This window comes from Pantherophis guttatus, chromosome 11 (assembly GCF_059756535.1).
Source record: "Pantherophis guttatus breed Tessera chromosome 11, ASM5975653v1, whole genome shotgun sequence".
In the NCBI taxonomy this organism is placed as follows: Eukaryota; Metazoa; Chordata; class Lepidosauria; order Squamata; family Colubridae; genus Pantherophis; species Pantherophis guttatus.
The window spans coordinates 2108863-2126285 of NC_142073.1; the positions used below are offsets into that span (position 1 = coordinate 2108863).

The 17423-nt window shown below is 49.2% G+C and overlaps 1 protein-coding gene across 7 annotated transcripts in view; it reads left to right on the plus strand.

The window, feature by feature from the left end:
- GSE1 (Gse1 coiled-coil protein) overlaps positions 1–17423 on the plus strand; it is a 243324-nt gene that overhangs the window by 213633 nt on the left and 12268 nt on the right. For all 7 annotated transcript variants that reach the window (XM_060682474.2, XM_034426570.3, XM_060682476.2 and 4 more), the window contains 6 exons: positions 1428–1627; positions 12454–12641; positions 12970–13167; positions 14353–14544; positions 14632–14942; positions 15684–16011. In XM_060682474.2, the coding sequence (XP_060538457.2) occupies positions 1428–1627; positions 12454–12641; positions 12970–13167; positions 14353–14544; positions 14632–14942; positions 15684–16011 (1417 nt within the window). The remainder of the gene's footprint in view (positions 1–1427; positions 1628–12453; positions 12642–12969; positions 13168–14352; positions 14545–14631; positions 14943–15683; positions 16012–17423) is intronic.

The following is a 17423-nucleotide window of genomic DNA, read 5'->3' on the forward strand; positions in this document are numbered from 1 at the left end:
TAGAGGGCTGACCGTTCCCTCATTGACCGGGTCATCTCTGGCCACTCGCCACACTATCTGCCCCAAGGGTTTCATTTCTTGAAGATCCAGCCAGTGTTTTGCAGACTAGAACTTGGCATGTCCTGGAAACATCCAGGGACGTTGGAGTTGAGTACAAAGGCATTCATTCTCAAGAACGTACATATGTGGGATGATGAAAGAACCGGTTTTGTGACTCATTGTCATTCCTTGCTCTATAAGAGAATTTTCTTTTGTTAACTCTCAGTTCTCCTGTACTTCGGTGCCTCATATCTGCACACACAGACAATTCCTTGAAATATATTGTTTTCTTCGTAGGGGGCTTGTCCTGAAGTAGCCACAGAATATCACAGGAGGCATCCTCATTGGCATCCTATTAGTATTCCTGCAACAACCATCCTCTTCTCTATACATGTCTGCTGTAACTCCAAGATGGGTGTACTTTAGATTCATCTACTGTTTTCTACAAATCATGGTTAAGTCTTGCCGAAGGCTTTAAAAAAAGAGAGGATTTATTCTGTTTATCCAAAATCTCATCTCTTTCAGTACAGTTACAAAGAGCAGATACCAACTCTAGATTGTGATGCTCTCCTGGGGTGCGAAGAGAGAGGTCTATGCGCAAGTAGTATCTTCTGCTGTGGCGTTCAAGAAGCATTTCCATTCCATTTCCATCTGGCCATCTTTTCTTTCCTGGTGGAAGCCGTTTTCTTTTGGCCAAATGTTCAGGAATCTAAGATGAAGGCCTGTTAAGTTTGGGCAGCAACCTGGATTCACAGTGGAAAGAGGGTTTTGGAGCTCCAGGGCATTTGTTGGCACCTTCTTTAAGGAGCTGCTGGCAGAAGCTGCTTGAGTCCTCCTGGGACACCACTTCTGCTCAGATCACAGCAGAGACTTAATGACCTTGGAGCAAGAAAAATTGATAAATAGAAAATAGGAATAGGAATAGGAATAGGAATAGCATAGCATAGCATAGCATAGCATAGCATAGCATAGCATAGCATAGCATAGCATAGCATAGCATAGCATAGCATAGCATAGCATAGAATAAACAGAGTTGGAAGGGACCTTGGAGGTCTTCTAGTCCAATCCCCTGCTCAGACAGGAAACCCTACACCACTTCAGGCAAATGATTGTCCAATCTCTTCTTAAAAACTTCCAGTGTTGGAGCATTCGCACCTTCTGGAGGCAAGTCGTTCCACTGGTTAATTGTCAACCAATAGCTTTTGATGCCTCTGAACCCGTGTTTGGAAGAGGTTCTTGCAGGTCAAATCTTGAGAAAGTTGAATAGTGGGAGAACTTGCCAGATGTCCATTTCGGATCCTGCTCCTGGGCCACCAAGTGTTGAGTATTGCGGAGGAACTGCATCAGGTCTTCCTACCTACCAATGCCTTTCTTTCTCCTGATTTTAGGGTCTTCAATAAGCAGTGAATCTTCCCCAGTTTCCTCGCCAGCCACCAATCACAGCTCTCCTGCAAGCACGCCCAAGCGAGGACCCATGGGGCCTCTCATCGTTCCTCCGGGGGGGCACAGCGTGCCGAACACCCCTCCTGTGGTAACCATTGCACCCACCAAAACTGTGAACGGCGTCTGGAGAAGTGAAGGGCGGCAGGTAAGTCTCCCATATCCAAAAAAGCTCCTCGGTTGGCTTTGTTTGTGTTTGGAAGGTGGAAGGGAATATGTGGGGAAGACCACAGAGGAAGAAAGCTGATATCCAAAGATAGGGCTGGGAAGCCATAATAGCAATAGCACCAGCACCTAGACTTATATACCGCTTCACAGAGCTTCACAGCCCTCTCTAAGCGGTTTACAGAGTTAGCTTATTGCCCCCAACAATCTGGGTCCTCATTTTACCCATCTCAGACGGACGGAAGGCTGAGTCAACCTTGAGCCTGGTGAAATTCGAACTGCCAAATTGCAGGCAGCCGGCAGTCATCAGAAGTAGCCTGCAGTACTGCACTCTGACCACCGAGCCACCACATCTAACCACTGTGCCACCATAAGCTAGATTTGCGCAAAAAAAATTGTGACAAAATATAATGTACCCCTCAGTTCTAGCAAATACTTTTCCATTTTTCTCTACTACAGTGTAAATTATAATCCTTCCCCCTGTATTGAACCAAGACATTTGACCCTGGCAGAAGAACTGACGGCATAGAGTGCATAGGTTTGACCAAGGAATGTGAGAATATAAGAGAAACCTTTACTTGCAACTGAAGTGACAGACTTCAGAGAATATTAAAACTTGCACTCAAGAGGGTTTTGGAGATAAGCCTCAAAGCTTTGGGGGGTCACTGCCTGAGGCCCTTTGATCTACAGCAGTGTTTCTCAACCTTGGCCGCTGGACGTTGTGTGGACTTCAACTCCCAGAATTCCCCAGCCAGCTCTGATCTACAGGAAAATATCTGGAGGGCCTGTGTTGGCCTGCTCTTGTTCTAGAACAGGGGTCTCCAACCTTGGCAACTTTAAGACTTGTGGACTTCAGCTTTGCTGGCTGAGGAATTCTGGAAGTTGAAGTCCACAAGTCTTAAAGTTGCCAAGGTTGGAGACCCCTGTTCTAGAACGAAGTATCATCTAATACCACCACTGAAGATGCAAAAAATCCAGGGTCATCCCCGTGATGATGACTGTTATTGTCCAGCATCTTCTTTAGAATTTCCATGAAGGAGAGCAGATCCTTTCTATGCAACATTCAATTATCCCTCTCTAGGTAACCCATTTTTTAATCTTACATCATGTGAGAGAAAGGCCTCTTAATATTTCCCCTAACATTCAACCCATTGGCATCGTCCCATAAATCGATTAATCTTCTTCAGACCTTTCAGGTAACCAAGAGCAAATCACTACTCTCTTCCTGCTGATAAACCTTTAATGTGATAGTGTTCCCCTTCCTTTTTCTTCTTCTCCGTGTCCTTCAGCATTTCCTCCTGGGGCTTCAGGGCTCATGGAAGGAAGGAAGCAGGGTCGAAAGGCTTCTGGAACGAGGCTGGTTTCATAGCTCTTTCCCTCCTGGGTTTCCATCTGTCTCGGCTCACGCTTCTTCTTCTTCTTCTCCGGCCGCAGCTATTGGAGTGCGGAGTGGAGGCGAGGATGCTGTGGGCTGAATTCAGAACAAAGACTTCCCGTTTCTCCTTTCTATCCACAAAGGTTTATTGATTGTCTAGGAGAGCCAAGCCAGCCCATTGAACACCTGGCAGAGCGCAGCTCAACCTGATGCCCTCTTAATGCGTTGGGTTAACCGCGCTGGGCTAACTAGAGAGGCTGAGCATTGGGTAGCGACACATCTGGAGGGACACCAGATTGCGGAAGCCTAATTTAAGGCAACAAAGCACATCGTGTATTTATGGCAGAGGTTCCCAGCTGGGAGAACACAACACCAACTTCGCCTGTGTTTTGGATTAAGCAACAAGTAGAGCATAATAGCTTCTCTCATCCGTGCAAGAGACACACACACCCCGTCCTCTGAGGCTCCTTCCCAGATCGGGCCAGACTGTCTGGCTATATTTGCTGCTTGCAATTTTGTTTTCTTCCCTCTTACTCTCTTGCAGACGGTGGCAGAGAGCTGAAGCATCCACTAATTAAGAATCATTGTTGGTGGTTATCCTTCCCTTGTATTTTACCCGGTTTCCCAGCGGGATCACAGCTCTTGGAAATACTAATTAAACCACAAAGAGAAAAGGAGAGGGGAGGGGAAGAGGCAGCCATCTCCCCAGTGCTTGCAAGAGCCGTACAGATGATGCCCCAGCAGAGAAACAAACACGCACAAAATGCACGCGCGCGCGCACACACACACACACACACACACACACACACACACAGAGCTTTGATCTCGTTGAAATGAAAAGGTAGCGTTCTCAGGCCTGGTTTGCAAAAAAAGATGAGGGGAACAGAGTGGATGAATGAAATGCGGGTATCCTGAATGGAAGATGCTGGGATGAATATTTGAATATTCCTTTTTTTTCGCTGCAACAGGATATTGGGCAGGCAGGACGGAGCAAAAGAACCTCTCCTTCAGCGGTGGTCTCTTTGGGGTTGACTCTCAGAGACCCCTTGATCATCCAGGGCTCTGGGTGGCTTTGCCATGCCATCTGTTGGCCGCCCTTCTTTCCTTGGGCTTTTTCTGAGCTTTTGAAACACGAATCTGTCTTCCCAGCCCTGCGTGTCTCTTTAGGCAGCAGTGAGACAGCGTTCTCGTCTGGCCACCATCGCTCCCAGCGTTTTGGCAAGGCTGAGCTTCCTGCCTCCCCCTGCTTGGCCCTTTCTTCCTCCTCCCCTGCCAAAACCCATCGCTTCAGACGGAAGCCCTCTGCCCCTGGAATGGGCCGTCACCCTCGAGAGGAGGCGATAATTTATCTGCTCCAACAATTTGAAGCTAACGAAGCCCTAATGCCACCAGGGAGCGCTCTGCGGAGGAGAGAGAGCGCGGGAGCTGACTCAACGGATGATGTGAGCCATCCATCCTCGTGGAGAGCTTTGATGGAAGCCTTTTCGTTCTTTCTGGGGGGGGGAGGCTGGGGGAGAGAGGGACAGCGCCTGGTCAAAGGAGAAGTGGGAGGGGGCCAAGAAAGGCTCCCAAAAGGCTCAAATCAGTGGCCGATGCCCATCCATTAGAGGCCAGACGTTTCCGAGAGATCAAACCGTCTTTGAACGGCTGTGTGGAATGAAGAATGGTCTATTTTAAAGCTAATAGGGCATGTCTCGTGGCCTCGCTGGCAGAGATTGCACAGGGAGAATGACTGATGGTGCTCCTTGTCCTGGCTCCACCCCGCTCCTCGCCATCTTCTCGCCCGGTGGAGGCGCATCTCAAGCAGCAGCAGAGACGCAGCACGGAAGGATTCTCCTTCCTTTCCTTGGAGCTGATCCTGCAGCTTCTCTCCTCGACCGGACCAGACCAGACCAGACCAGACTGAGTCCATCTCCGAGGGCATCAAATGGCTTCTTTGCCTCCTGGAGCCCTAATGCCTCTTCTCCCCTAGGATGGCTGGTTTTCTTTGCTAGCAATTTTCCAGGATCCTCACAAGACATTTCTCTCTACTGGAAGGGAAGGGAGTGATGGGGAAAAAGTTCAGAATTTTGCTCATGGAAGGATTATCCCAACTGCATAAAACAAGGGAGCAAAAAACCACAAAGTTGGGAGGAATCCTAGAAGCCATCTAGTCTGGCCACCTACACATTGCAGGGCCCATCTCTGCCAGATGAACTCTAAGTGGGTTTGATGACTGACAGGAAAGGAGAACCCATCACTTCAAGAAGTAGTCACTGTCGTTGACGTATAGCAAAGCTCCACTTTGCCGTTGTCCTTCTGAGGCTACGATGCCCAGAACTAGACACCTACCAGGACATATAAGAGTGGATCAATGTCTGGACACCAAGTATTTGTCTTTTAGCAGCTGTATCACACTGCTGACTCGGATTTAACCTGTGGTCACAAGGAGACCCAAATCTTTTCCCCAGGCTCTGTTGTCAAGCCAACGCTTCCATCTTATTCTTGGATCTTTCATTTTTTGTATCCAGACACACAACATTGACATTAACCGGGGGAAAAGTCCATCCTTTTCATTTCTGCCCGTTGCTCCTGCCTGTCTAGATCTTTTTGAGTCGCCTTCCTTTCTTCTAAAATATTATTCCTCCCTCCCGGCTTTGTGTCTTCTGCAGATTTGACAAATGTCCCCCCGAAGTCCCTCGTCATGTCATTGATAAGAATGGTGACGGGTAGAAGACCCTCTGGCCCACCACTTGATCCTGTCTTCCAAGCCAACGTGGACCCATTAATGAGCTCCAGTCATTCAACCGTCCTTCAGTCCATCTCGTAGGAGTATCCTCTAGGCCACTTTCAATCATTATATTGAGGAACATCTGTTGAAAGACGGTTGGAGGCTTTGCTAAGGCCCAGGCATGCTTATATCTACAACGTTGCACAATCGGCTAAGCTAGTTACTCTATCGAAGAAAAGAAGTAGGTTGGTTGTTCGGTTGGCCCTGTTTTCTTGCCAGGAGTTGAGGTTGGGTGTTGCTAATAAGAGCCTCCCACCTTTTGGATATGGTCTCTTGTAGAATTAGGTTCCCTGCCCATCTTCCTTCTGGCATGATTGGCCGCTGCTGATTTCTGCCCTGAATTTGGTGTTGTTTCTTCTGTACCGCCAATGAAATGCTTGACTAACCTGTTTATTTTATGGCCCCCATCAAAAAGCTTGTGGATTGGTATTTGCTGTGCTGTAGCAGTCTCCTCGGGCATCGGTGTCTTCCCGGAATGATTAATGGCCCCCGGGAACAAAGCTGCTAGTAAATCTTCAAGGCAAGAGAAAACACAGTTCCTCTCCTCCCTTCTCCTCCCCCCCGCCCCGCTCGCCTTCCTCATCGCCTTCCCAGCGGCAGGCGGTGGCACACACTTGCCACCTCCAATGTGGTGATGCTGTGCCCAGAATACAGAATCGCAAGAGTTGGAAGGGACCTTAGAGGTCTTCTAGTCCAACCCCCTGCTCAGGCAGGAACAACTATACCATTTCAGACAAATGGCTGTCCAGTCTCTTCTTGAAAACCTCCAGTGTTGGAGCATTCACAACTTCTGGAGGCAGGTCGTTCCACTGATTAATTATTCTAATCGTCAGGAAATTTCTCCTTTGTTCTAGATTGCTTCTCTCCTTGATTAGTTTCCATCCATTGTTCCTTGTCCTGCCTTCAGGTGCTTTGGAGAGCCCCTCAGATATTGGAAGACTGCTATCATGTCCTTCTTTTCATTAAACTAGACATAATCCAATTCCTGCAACCGTTCTTCATTATGTTTTAGCCTCCAGTCCCCTAATCATCTCTGTTGCTCTTCTTTGGACTCTGTCTAGAGCAGTGTTTCTCCACCTTGGAAGCTTGAAGATGGGTGGACTTTGAAGTCCACCCATCTTCAAGCTACCAAGGTGGAGAAACACTGCTCTAGAGTCTCAACATCTTTTTTGCATCCTGGTGATCAAAACTGGATGCGATCTTCCAAGTGTGATCTTACTAAGGCATTATACAACGGCATTAACACTTCACATGAACTTGTCTATCCCTCTGTTAATGCTGCCTCTGACTGCCTGGGCTTTTTTGGCAGCTGCAGGTCACTGCTGGCTCCTATTTCAGTGATTGCACAGACAAATCAGGCTCTTTACAAGCTCGATGAGATCCCTCTGCTTCGGTTTCTGCCATTGCAGACGCTTTTCTCCTCTGATCTGTTCCCATCCCTGCTGGAGAATGTGCAATGCGCTCCGATTGTTCTGGACACCCATTCTCCAGCATGCTCAGCCTTTCCCCTCTTTACTGCAGCCATCTTCTGCTGCTCTCCTGCTCCCCTCACCCCGATGCCTGGTCCATCCAGCCTCCTGGAGAAGGTCAGGATTTGTCTCTTGGCTGGTTGTGGGAAGAGGACCGGGTGTGTGGCGCCCCAGGCAGGCGCTGCGTTCTGAGAAGGAACAGCTGTTCCTGCTCATTAAAAATTCCAATCAGGAGCCCATCTCTATGAATTAATTATGGCCAATGGATCTTTGGAGGAGATTTGCAAGTCTTGAGGAGTTCTCAGCGGCTTGCAGGATGTTTGTTGTATTCATATTTAATAAATACACTTGGAATGGTCTCCCGTGGTACCTGGCTGGCTGCGAGTGAATCCCAGCTAGGTCATATCTTCTAAGGTGACACCTAAACAGGGAATTCATCTTTGGAAGAACATCTAATGCAAAATAGAAGCCTTTCTTACAGCTTATGAAATTGTTGGGAAAGGACATTATAAAGAAGAGGGAGTCAAGCTATTCTCCAAAGCACCTAAAGGCAGGACAAGAAGCAATGGATGGAAACTAATCAAGGAGAGAAGCAACCTGGAACTAAGGAGAAATTTCCTGACAGAACAATTAACCAGTGGAAAAACTTGCCTCCAGAAGTTGCGGATGCTCCAACACTGGAAGTTTTTAACAAGAGGCTGGACCAGCCATTTGTCTGAAATGGTCTAGGGTTTCCTGCTTGAGCAGGGGGTTGGACTAGAGGACCTCCAAGGTTCCTTCCAACTCAGTTATTTTGTTAAGGTCAAGCCCAAGTGTGGTTCTTTTTCTTTCTTGGGAGAGAACATGGGGGTTTTTTTTTATCGTGTCTCAGCGCCATCAGTAGCTTGAACCAAACAGAACATTTCTGTGATCCCATCTTTCAAAACAACAGTTCCCTGCCTGGAGCTGCCCCATCTGCTTCCATTCCAGCTGAGTTGCTTTCCAAATTCAGACTAGAACAACATCTGCCCCCTTCCCTCTCTGAAGACTGCCAAAGTAGACATTAGCTCCTATTCAGGGAATACCAACTGCTAAACCCTGAATATTGGCAAGCAAGGAATTAGCTGAGAATCCGTAACAAAATCCCCCTTCCAAAGCTGTTTAAATACATCGCCGTTCAGCGTGTAGAACAGGGTAGGCGGACTCTGAGAGAATGGATGCCGTGAATTCTACAGATTTCAGATTTGATTTCTGCTCAACTGGTGGATGGTTGCTAAATCATCTTAAACAGCACATACGTTCTGCATGCCTAGCACCTCTTATAGGAAGATTTGACCCCGGGCCAGGACAAGGTCATCATCTCCACTTGTCTTCTTCTACACTTGCCCATCCTGTCTCAAAGAATTTTGCCAATGCCTCCCTGTGAGATCATGGTGGCTTAATGCTCCTATAACCACGATCTGTGTCGACAATTGCACTGAACAGAAGAGAGCGTTTAGGACCTGTCAGAGGCAGACCCAGAAGAAGATGGAGAGACAACATCAAAGGCAAATTACAACAACATCCATTAACAATGGTTGAGACTCCAGAAGGGCAAGAATCAGAACTTTGTATCTCCCTCAACCCATAAATTGGTAGAGGAGGAGGAGGTGGGGGAGGAGGAGGAGGAAAGGAAGGAAGGAACGAATGAACGAATGAGGAGAGGAGAGGAGAGGAGGGAGAGGAGGAGGGGGAACAAAAGGAGGAAAGGAAAGGAGGGAAGATGAGGGAAGGAAGGAAGAAGAGGAAGGAAGGGTGGAGGAGAGGAGGAAAAGGAGGGAAGGAGAAAGGAAGGATCGAGAAGAGGAGGAGGGGGAAGGAAAGGAAGGAAGGAAAGGAAAGGAGGGAAGAGGAGGGAAGGAAGGAAGGAAGGAAGAGGAAGGAAGGATGGAGGAGAGGAGGGAAGGAGGAGGGAAGGAAGGAATGAGGAGAGGAGGAGGAGGGGGAACGAAAGGAAGGAAAGGAAAGGAAAGAAGGAGAAGAAGGGAAGGAAAAAAGGAAGGAAGAGGAAGGAAGGATGGAGGAGAGGATGAAGAGGCAGAGGAAAGGAAGGAAGGTAGGAAGAGAGGAAGGAAGGAAGAAAGGAGGAGGAGGAGGAGTTCAGCAAGGCCCTCTCAGTTGCTCAGAGCAATCCCTTTTTGGAGTGAAATACTTGAGAAACCATCAAAATAATACCTCCTTTTCTGTCTGTGAGACACCACTTACTGGAGTGCAAAAGTGCCTTTTTCCAAGCTTTTTTTGTGGGGAAAAAAAATAACAGCCATGACCGGTATACTCTTTGTTCCTCAAGTACACGCATTCTAAAACTGGAATAAATTATGCAAATATACATTCTTTAATCTGCACTGTATATCCTGCTTTCAGGATTGAAGTCTCTCTCTAATTAATATGCCAACCGCAGAGTCTTGAAGGGGACAAGGCGATTCGGAAACCGGGAGCACAAATAATCAGAAATAATGGAAAGCTGGAAAGGAGTTTTCCAGTTACGATTTTGTCAGATGTTTTCAGGTCTTTTTCTCCCTGTAGCAGGGAGAGCTCAAAATGGGTAATTTTACAAAGCGATAAATTCCAAAGGAGACTCAAATGGGCAGGAGCGATCACAGAGGCGAACATCTAGATCACAATACTTGGTGAACGTGGTAACCATTAGGAGATGGCGACCCTATTGAGAAGGGAAGAGTACCTTCTGCAAGGTCCCTGTGGAGCAGAGCACAAATGGACTCGGTCAACTTGCGGGCCTGACATGGTCTACGATCGGTTTCTTGACCTTCTCCTTCAAAAGAAGCCTCCACAATGGAATAGGCTTTCAGAGGGAAGCCCATAAAACAAGGACAGTCAGTCGTACAGCCCATTCGGTCCTTCCAATTCATTTTCTTCAGGGTTTGGGTTTGAAGGTAGAGCTGAGCAACCACTGGATCCCTTCGTTGCTAAGCCTGGGTGGCCTCCACCATATTAGCTACTTCCAGCTGTTGGGTAACAGAATAACAGAGTGGGAAGGGACCTTGCAGGTCCTCGAGTCCAACCCCTGCTCAAACAGGGGACCCTATCCCATTTCTGACAAGTAGCTATCCGGTCTCTTCTTGAAAGCCTCCAGTGATGAAGTTCCCACAACCTCTAAAAGCAAGCTATTCCACCGGTTGATCATTCTCACTGTCAGAAAATTTCTCCTTATTACTAGGTTGAATCTCTCCTTGATCAGTTTCCATCCATTGCTCCTTGCCTGGACTTCAGGTGCTTTGGAGAATAGCTTGACCCCCTCCTCTCTGTGGCAGCCCCTCAAATATTGGAAGACTGCTATCCTGTCTCCCCTGGTCCTTCTCTTCACTAGACTAGCCATGCCCAGTTCCTGCAACCGTTTTTCATATGTTTTAGCCTCTAGTCCTCTAATCATCTTGGCTGCTCTTCTCTGTGCTCTTGTTTTCTCCGTGCTGATCGTTTTCCCTCAGTCTTTGTTAATCAATCAAGAGATGCCTAAACTCAACCCAGAGTTTCCTGTGCCAAAGAGAAGATGCTTAGGCAGAAAGAGAAGGCTTGCCAAGGGTCTCAGTCCATCCTTTTGAAATGCAGATGTGCGCACGGGACTGAGCCATCTCTCCACTTAATCTCCCCTATCTTTCATTTGGCCCCTCCCCTTGCAATCCTTCCTCCCACTGCTGTACCAAGTCAGCAACAGGATTGTGGGGACACATATCTGAACATCCACAGTGGGGTTGAGTGGTCCAGGCTTGATATTTAGATCTAAATTCTGATCTGCTTGGCCAAGAACTAGATGCTTGCTTTTCAGGAGGACAGCAGGGTCTTCTGACCCACTGGGTTGAGGGGTTTTTTTATGCCAAGCTGGAGATCAGGCGCCAACCCGTCATCTGGGGAGTGGGTCGAGCCAGCCCTTCTGTTTCTGAGCCGATTCCAAGCAGCCGCTAAGCAAGGAAGAGCAGCTTGGGATCAAAGCTTCTGCTAAGATCTGCTCTTTAAGCAGAACTGACTCGGCTCAGCTCTTCTGCTGGAGCGCCTTGTTGGTTTTTGGGTGTCGGGGGGATTAGAGAAGCTAATCAGGATAAGGAGGAGTGGATTGCTGGTGTGCCTGGCAGCGTCACACTCTCGTTCCATCATCAGACGTGTTGTGGGTTAACATGTCTGAACATCCACAGGGCCTTTGCCCGAAAGAAACATCGCTAGCTTTGGGTGGGGGCCAGCATTCTTGCATCTTCTTCCCCCTTCCCCCCACCCGTCACACGCAGGTGATTGCCCAGAGAACATCTGGCTGGGATTAAGCCGGGGAAGGCTGTTGGGAGCAGAGAGAGCGCCATGTATGGCTCAAACCAGATGGTGCCGCTCTCCCTTCCCACTTTCATCGCGCCGTGGTGCCGCCAGAAGAGCTGTAAAGGCAAAAGACAAGCAGATGTTTCTGCAGCTGAGGCCGTGGCTGCCCACTTCAGGGGAACGACTGGTCACAGATCATTCCCTACCCCGGTGGCGGTGCCAGCTTCCTCCTGCCGTTACGGCTTTCCTGCACGCTCCAGAGTGAGCTGGATTCGTAGCCAGGGTCCAGGAGCAGCTGCCTACTCAGCTGATGCTAGGCTGGCCCACCAGAACAGCTTGGCCCGAGGCCCTGTTTTTGTTCCCGGGGAGAATTGTAGCTGAACCAAATATAGGACAGCCTCTTTTGCTGTTTGTCAGGCAACTCTGTCCCCCAGGTACACCCCCAAAGCATGTCAAGCCACATGCTGCAGGGAAATTCTGGTCGCCGAAGGGCTAAAAGCCAGGGAAGATCGCTCTGCATAAAGTTCCTTTTAAACTTGCCTTTTTGCAAGCTGTCTTTGGGCAATTTGCTGTAGATGTCATGCTGTTTGAAGTTTATCTGTTTGTTTATTTAAATCAGGGGTCGCCAAACATGGCCACTTTAAGACTTGTGGACTTCAACTCCCAAAATTCCCCAGCCAGCTGGCTGAGGAATTCTGGGACTTGAAGTCCATAAGACTTAAAGTTGCATGGCTGGCTGAGGAATTCTGGGAGTTGAGGTCCAGAAGTCTTAAAGTGGCAAGGTTTGACTTTAAAAATTGTGTAGCCACTCATAATATGCAGGGGTAATCCTGTAGCCTGTTTGTGACTTTTGCATTCTTCCTACCTCCCTTGGGGTCTTCTCTGGATGGGGATCATTGGGTTTGTGTTCCTTTCAGCAAGAAGCTGGCTCCCGAAGCAGTGGTGGAGGCAGCAACGGGAGCCGGGACCGCCTGATTGCCGAGGCTCCGTTGCCCCAGGAGAAAGGCAGTGGCCCAACGGTCCCTTCACATTTGCTGGGGGCGCCTTATTCCTTTGCAATCCCACCCAACTCCATCGTCCAGGATTCCCGTTTCCCGCCTCTCAAGTAAGTGAGGCCAAGGAATGTTGGGGAGATCCCTACCCTTCCCACGTGGGCTCTTGATGGGACCTTTGACTGTGCATGTTCCTTTCCCATTGGCCCATTCTCTTTCTGGCTCACTGCATGTTGGGACATGGAACAATGGATGCCCAGAAGTGGGGCCTCAGTTCATGAGGGAAGTGAGCTTGGAAATGTTATTGTAGACTTCTGGAATTCATTTTCTTCTTTCCTTCCTTCCTTCCTTCCTTCCTTCCTTCCTTCCTTCCTTCCTTCCTTCCTTCCTCCCTCCCTCCCTCCCTCCCTCCCTCCCTCCCTCCCTCCCTTTTCCTTCCAGCCTCCAGCGTCCTGTCCACCATGTGGTGCCTCCTAGTGCCGTCACCGAGGACTACCTGCGGAGTTTCCGGCCCTATCATACAGCTGAGGAGCTCCGCATGTCCTCCTTGCCTCCTCTCACTTTGGATCCTGCCACTGCTGCTGCTTATTACCACCCCAGCTATTTGGCTCACCACCCTTTCCCTCATCCGGCTTTCAGGTAAGAGAAGAGTTGAGCGAGAAGGAGGTTGTGCGCCTGCGGGCAGCCGCAGTTGGTGAAGTTGTCTGTCCTCCAGGCGTGTCCTTTGGAACCACCACTAATGAACCCTCTTGGCTCATAGAGTGGAAGGTTCCCTGAGGACTTTCACATAGCAAAATAAAACCCAGCAGGTTGTCACTTAAAAGAGCAGCAGGGCTTCAGATGATGGGCTAATAATTTGTCCTTTGAACGGGTTCCTGTTGAGCAGACTCAGCTGCTGTCCAGCTTCACCCCAGCTAGCAAGACATGCTGTGTCCATGGAGATCTGAAGGATCTTGGAAACAAATGCCTTGAAGAGCCTCTGAGAAAGCTGAGAATTTGCCTCCAGCTTTTCTCCATGTCAATGAGTCCATCGTGTATTGGAGTCTGCGGACTTGGCTTTAGAGCACCTGAGAATGCAGGTGGATGCTACAGCCTTCCTTGAGATCATCTGAGAAGGTCCCTGAGGGACCCTTATCTAGTGAGGTTGACTCAATGGTGATCACCCTGAGTAGGGTGGCTGGAATGTCTTTTTTGGAGTCTCACATCCCATATCTACCCTGTCAGATTTTGAATAATGAATAATAAAAATTTCAATCTAGGTCGATCACTGGAACCAGAAGTTTTGACTTCTGAGCTTTCGGACTCGTGCTGGAGCCCATCCTCAGGGAACCTCTCTCTAGTTTAGGGAACTTCTCTAACACATCCTGCTAGAGAGAAGTTCTTTGAGGATGGGCTCCAGCACGAGTCCAAAATCTTGGAAGACTATACCTCTGGTCCCAGTGACCGACCCAAATTAGATCCTGCAACATTATCCTGGGACACGTAGATTTGCCTTCATTCATAATAAAGGTTTCGTTTATGTAGGCCTCTTAAGAATATTGCAGTGCCCTTCCATTCTGCCAGGATGGTTTTATCCATTTGACTTTTAAGTGAGGCTGCTATTTTATTATTGTTTATCATTGCGGTAGCTCTCTTGAATGATTTTGTGGTCAAGGAACAATTCAAGTATATTCCGTACAAGTTAGGAGTGAGGGAGGTAAGAAAGCTGTTGTGATCATTTCTGTCCAGTCTTGCCAAGCTGAAGCTTAGCTAGAAGCAGAATGTGATTAAATTTTATGGGATGCTGGTGGGTCAAAATAACCTAACGACTCTGTTTTTCCCCAGAATGGATGATTCCTACTGCCTTTCGGCTCTTCGCTCTCCTTTCTACCCAATTCCAACTCCTGGTTCGCTCCCACACCTCCACCCATCGGCCATGCACCTCCACTTATCGGGAATGAGGTATCCCGCTGAGTTGTCCCATTCCTCTCTTTCGGCACTTCAGTCGGAACGCCTCTCCAGCCTGACCGCGGAAAGGTATGGAATGTCGGAACACTCTGGCGATGGACAGGCAAAAGTTACTTCTGGGTTTCCGTGAGCTTTGTTCTTCTCTCGACTTTGCAGGTTGCAGTTGGACGAGGAGCTACGGCAACGGGAGCGAGAGAAGGAGCGGGAACGGGAAGCCGATCGGGAACGGGAGCGGGAACGGGAAAGGGAGCGGGAAAAGGAGCTGGAACGAGAACGGGAGCGAGAGCGAGAGCGAGAGAGGGAACGGGAGCTGGAAAGGCAGCGAGAGAGAGCCCGGGAAAAGGAGCAGAGCATCATCAAAGCCATGGAAAGCCCCTTCCTGTCCGTCTCAGAGTTGCAAGGGCCAAGGGCCCATCCAGCCGAAGAACGTGTCAAACCATCGGAACAGCTAACGCCAAACCGAGCAGGTGACCTTCAGCTGCTTTCTGCCAGACAGTCGGAAACGCCCAGTCTGTTTCCAGGGAGACAGGGAGCAGAAACAGATTTCAAATCTGAGTCTCGGATGGGATGAATTCATGGGATGGGTTTGAAGTGTCGTTTCTCCCTAGATGCCTTGCAGCTCTTCTTGGGTTCCTTGCATTGCATGCAGTTTCTGTGCATGGTTGAATGCCTCCTGAGGCTTGTTCGGGCCAAGGGTGTTCCGTGCATCCGTGGATTAGCCAGTCGGGGGTGGAATCTGGTTGCCCCTGTAGAATTTGACTTTCTTTTAAGTGCTTTCGTCTGCCGATGATGGACAACCATTTTCTAACAAATCTTCTCCAAGAAGCTGAGACATCCTAGGACTGGCTATCTCATGATCTTCCCACTTCTTCTCTTTTCTCCCTGCATTGACCAGAATTATGAAGCCCACCTACAACGTGTGTGTGTGTGTGTGTGTGTGTGATTTGTGGAACTGCTAGGATTGTTCTTTGGGTTCCCAGTCATGCTTTCCTTCCTTAACCTAGCTGATTTCTCCCAGAACGGTGTCAACAGCAGTAGGCAAAGGCATTTCATGCAAAATTGTGTCCTAGTTGTCCTCCTGCAATGTTCAAACTGGACAGACGCTCCTCGTCTAGACAGCAGCCTTCCAGTGTTAACAAATGGCAGGGTTCCTTTTGCCAGTGAACAGTGGCATATATTTATATAAATATATATTTATTTTCCTGCAGAAAAACCAAAGGACTCTTCTGCTGCCCAGACCCCGAAAGCGGTCCAGCCTCCGTTGCACCAGCCATCTGCCTCGCAGCACCCGGTGCCTAGCTTGATTTCCAGCCACAGTATATTCCCCCCGCCTGGAAGCAGCACAGCCGCCGCACTCCTCATCCAACGCACCAACGAGGAGGAAAAATGGCTGGCACGCCAACGGCGGCTACGGCAAGAGAAGGAAGATCGACAGTCCCAGGTGTCTGAGTTTCGGCAGCAGGTCCTGGAACAGCATTTGGACATCGGGCGCCCAGCCGGACAGATGGAAGTAGAGCATCGGCCAGAGAACTCCAGGTAGCGGCTGGTGGTCTTGGCCTTGTTGTGGGAGGGTGGAGGGTGGCTGAGTGGCCCCCTTTGGCTGCTTTATGGGGGTGGCGGGAAAGTAGCCATCTGCCACCGACAACACGGCGCTTCCCAAGGATCAACAAGGCCAAAGTTTTCCTCTGCTGCCTAGATTTCAGCAGCCACCGTGTAATGCCATCTGACAGCTGCTTGGATGCCCGGACAGAATGGGTGAGGTGGCCTCCATGCCATCAACGGTGACCAGGTGTCTCTGAGACAGTTGTCGCTAATTTGAGCTGTCTTTGGCAGATGGAGGGGCTTCTAAATCTGATAGGTTACAGCCGTGGTTGGCACGGCTGCTTGCTGGCCTCGAAAAGCAGGTCCTGGTGGGCTTTGTATAGTCCAGGCTTGATATTTAGATCTAAATTCTGATCTGCTTGGCCAAGAACTAGATGCTTGCTCTTCAGGAGGACAGCAGGGTCTTCTGATCCACCGGGGTGAGGGGTTTTTTTTGACGCCGAGCTGGAGATCAGGCGCCAACCCAGCATCTGGGGAGTGGGTCCAGCCAGCCCTTCTGTTTCTGAGCCGATTCCAAGCAGCCGCTAAGCAAGGAAGAGCAGCTTGGGATCAAAGCTTCTGCTATGATCTGCTCTTTAAGCAGAACTGACTCGGCTCAGCTCTTCTGCTGGAGCGCCTTGTTGGTTTTTGGGTGTCGGGGGGATTAGAGAAGCTAATCAGGATAAGGAGGAGTGGATTGCTGGTGTGCCTGGCAGCGTCACACTCTCGTTCCATCATCCTCTTACGCCGGAGCTGGCTCACCTGTGTGACAGATGTCAAGAGAAGGCTTGAGAGCTCGGGGGTTTTCGAAAGGCCGCAATCCAGTGGCTCCCAAGCCACTTTGGCTGGATAAGGGGTGCAGCAAACGCTACGTTTGCCGCACGTTGTTCGTTGCAATCGTTGCAAATCTGTATCCGCCTGGCTTCCTTCTCATGGGTAGATAACTGCCTCGATTCTCCATCTTGATATTTTTATAAGCACATTTTGGGTACGTGTATCTATTGGGGCTTCTCAGTCATCCCGATCAGGGTTGTCCCAAAGGGTCCCAAACTGGACTTTTTTTAGGTGGGGGGGGGGGCAGTCCTTGGCAACTGAAGAACTGAAGAAGCTTCTTGGAGAAGAAGCCAAACGTTTTCAAGGACAAACACAAGAAAAAACTCCAGTTGCCTTTTGGAAAAGCACCTTTGGAAGTTTTGGGGACACGGTTCAGGCGTAAATCTGCAGATGCTGTCCAGGTCTTCTTCCTTTTTGTTTTCTTTATGAAACGGCTTCTAATTCTGCTCGTCTGGCAGTTTCTTTTGTGGTGCTACTGAGCGTGCCGTTTTGCTGGGCCCTGGGAAGGCTGGCATTTGTTCTGTTTCCCCTCC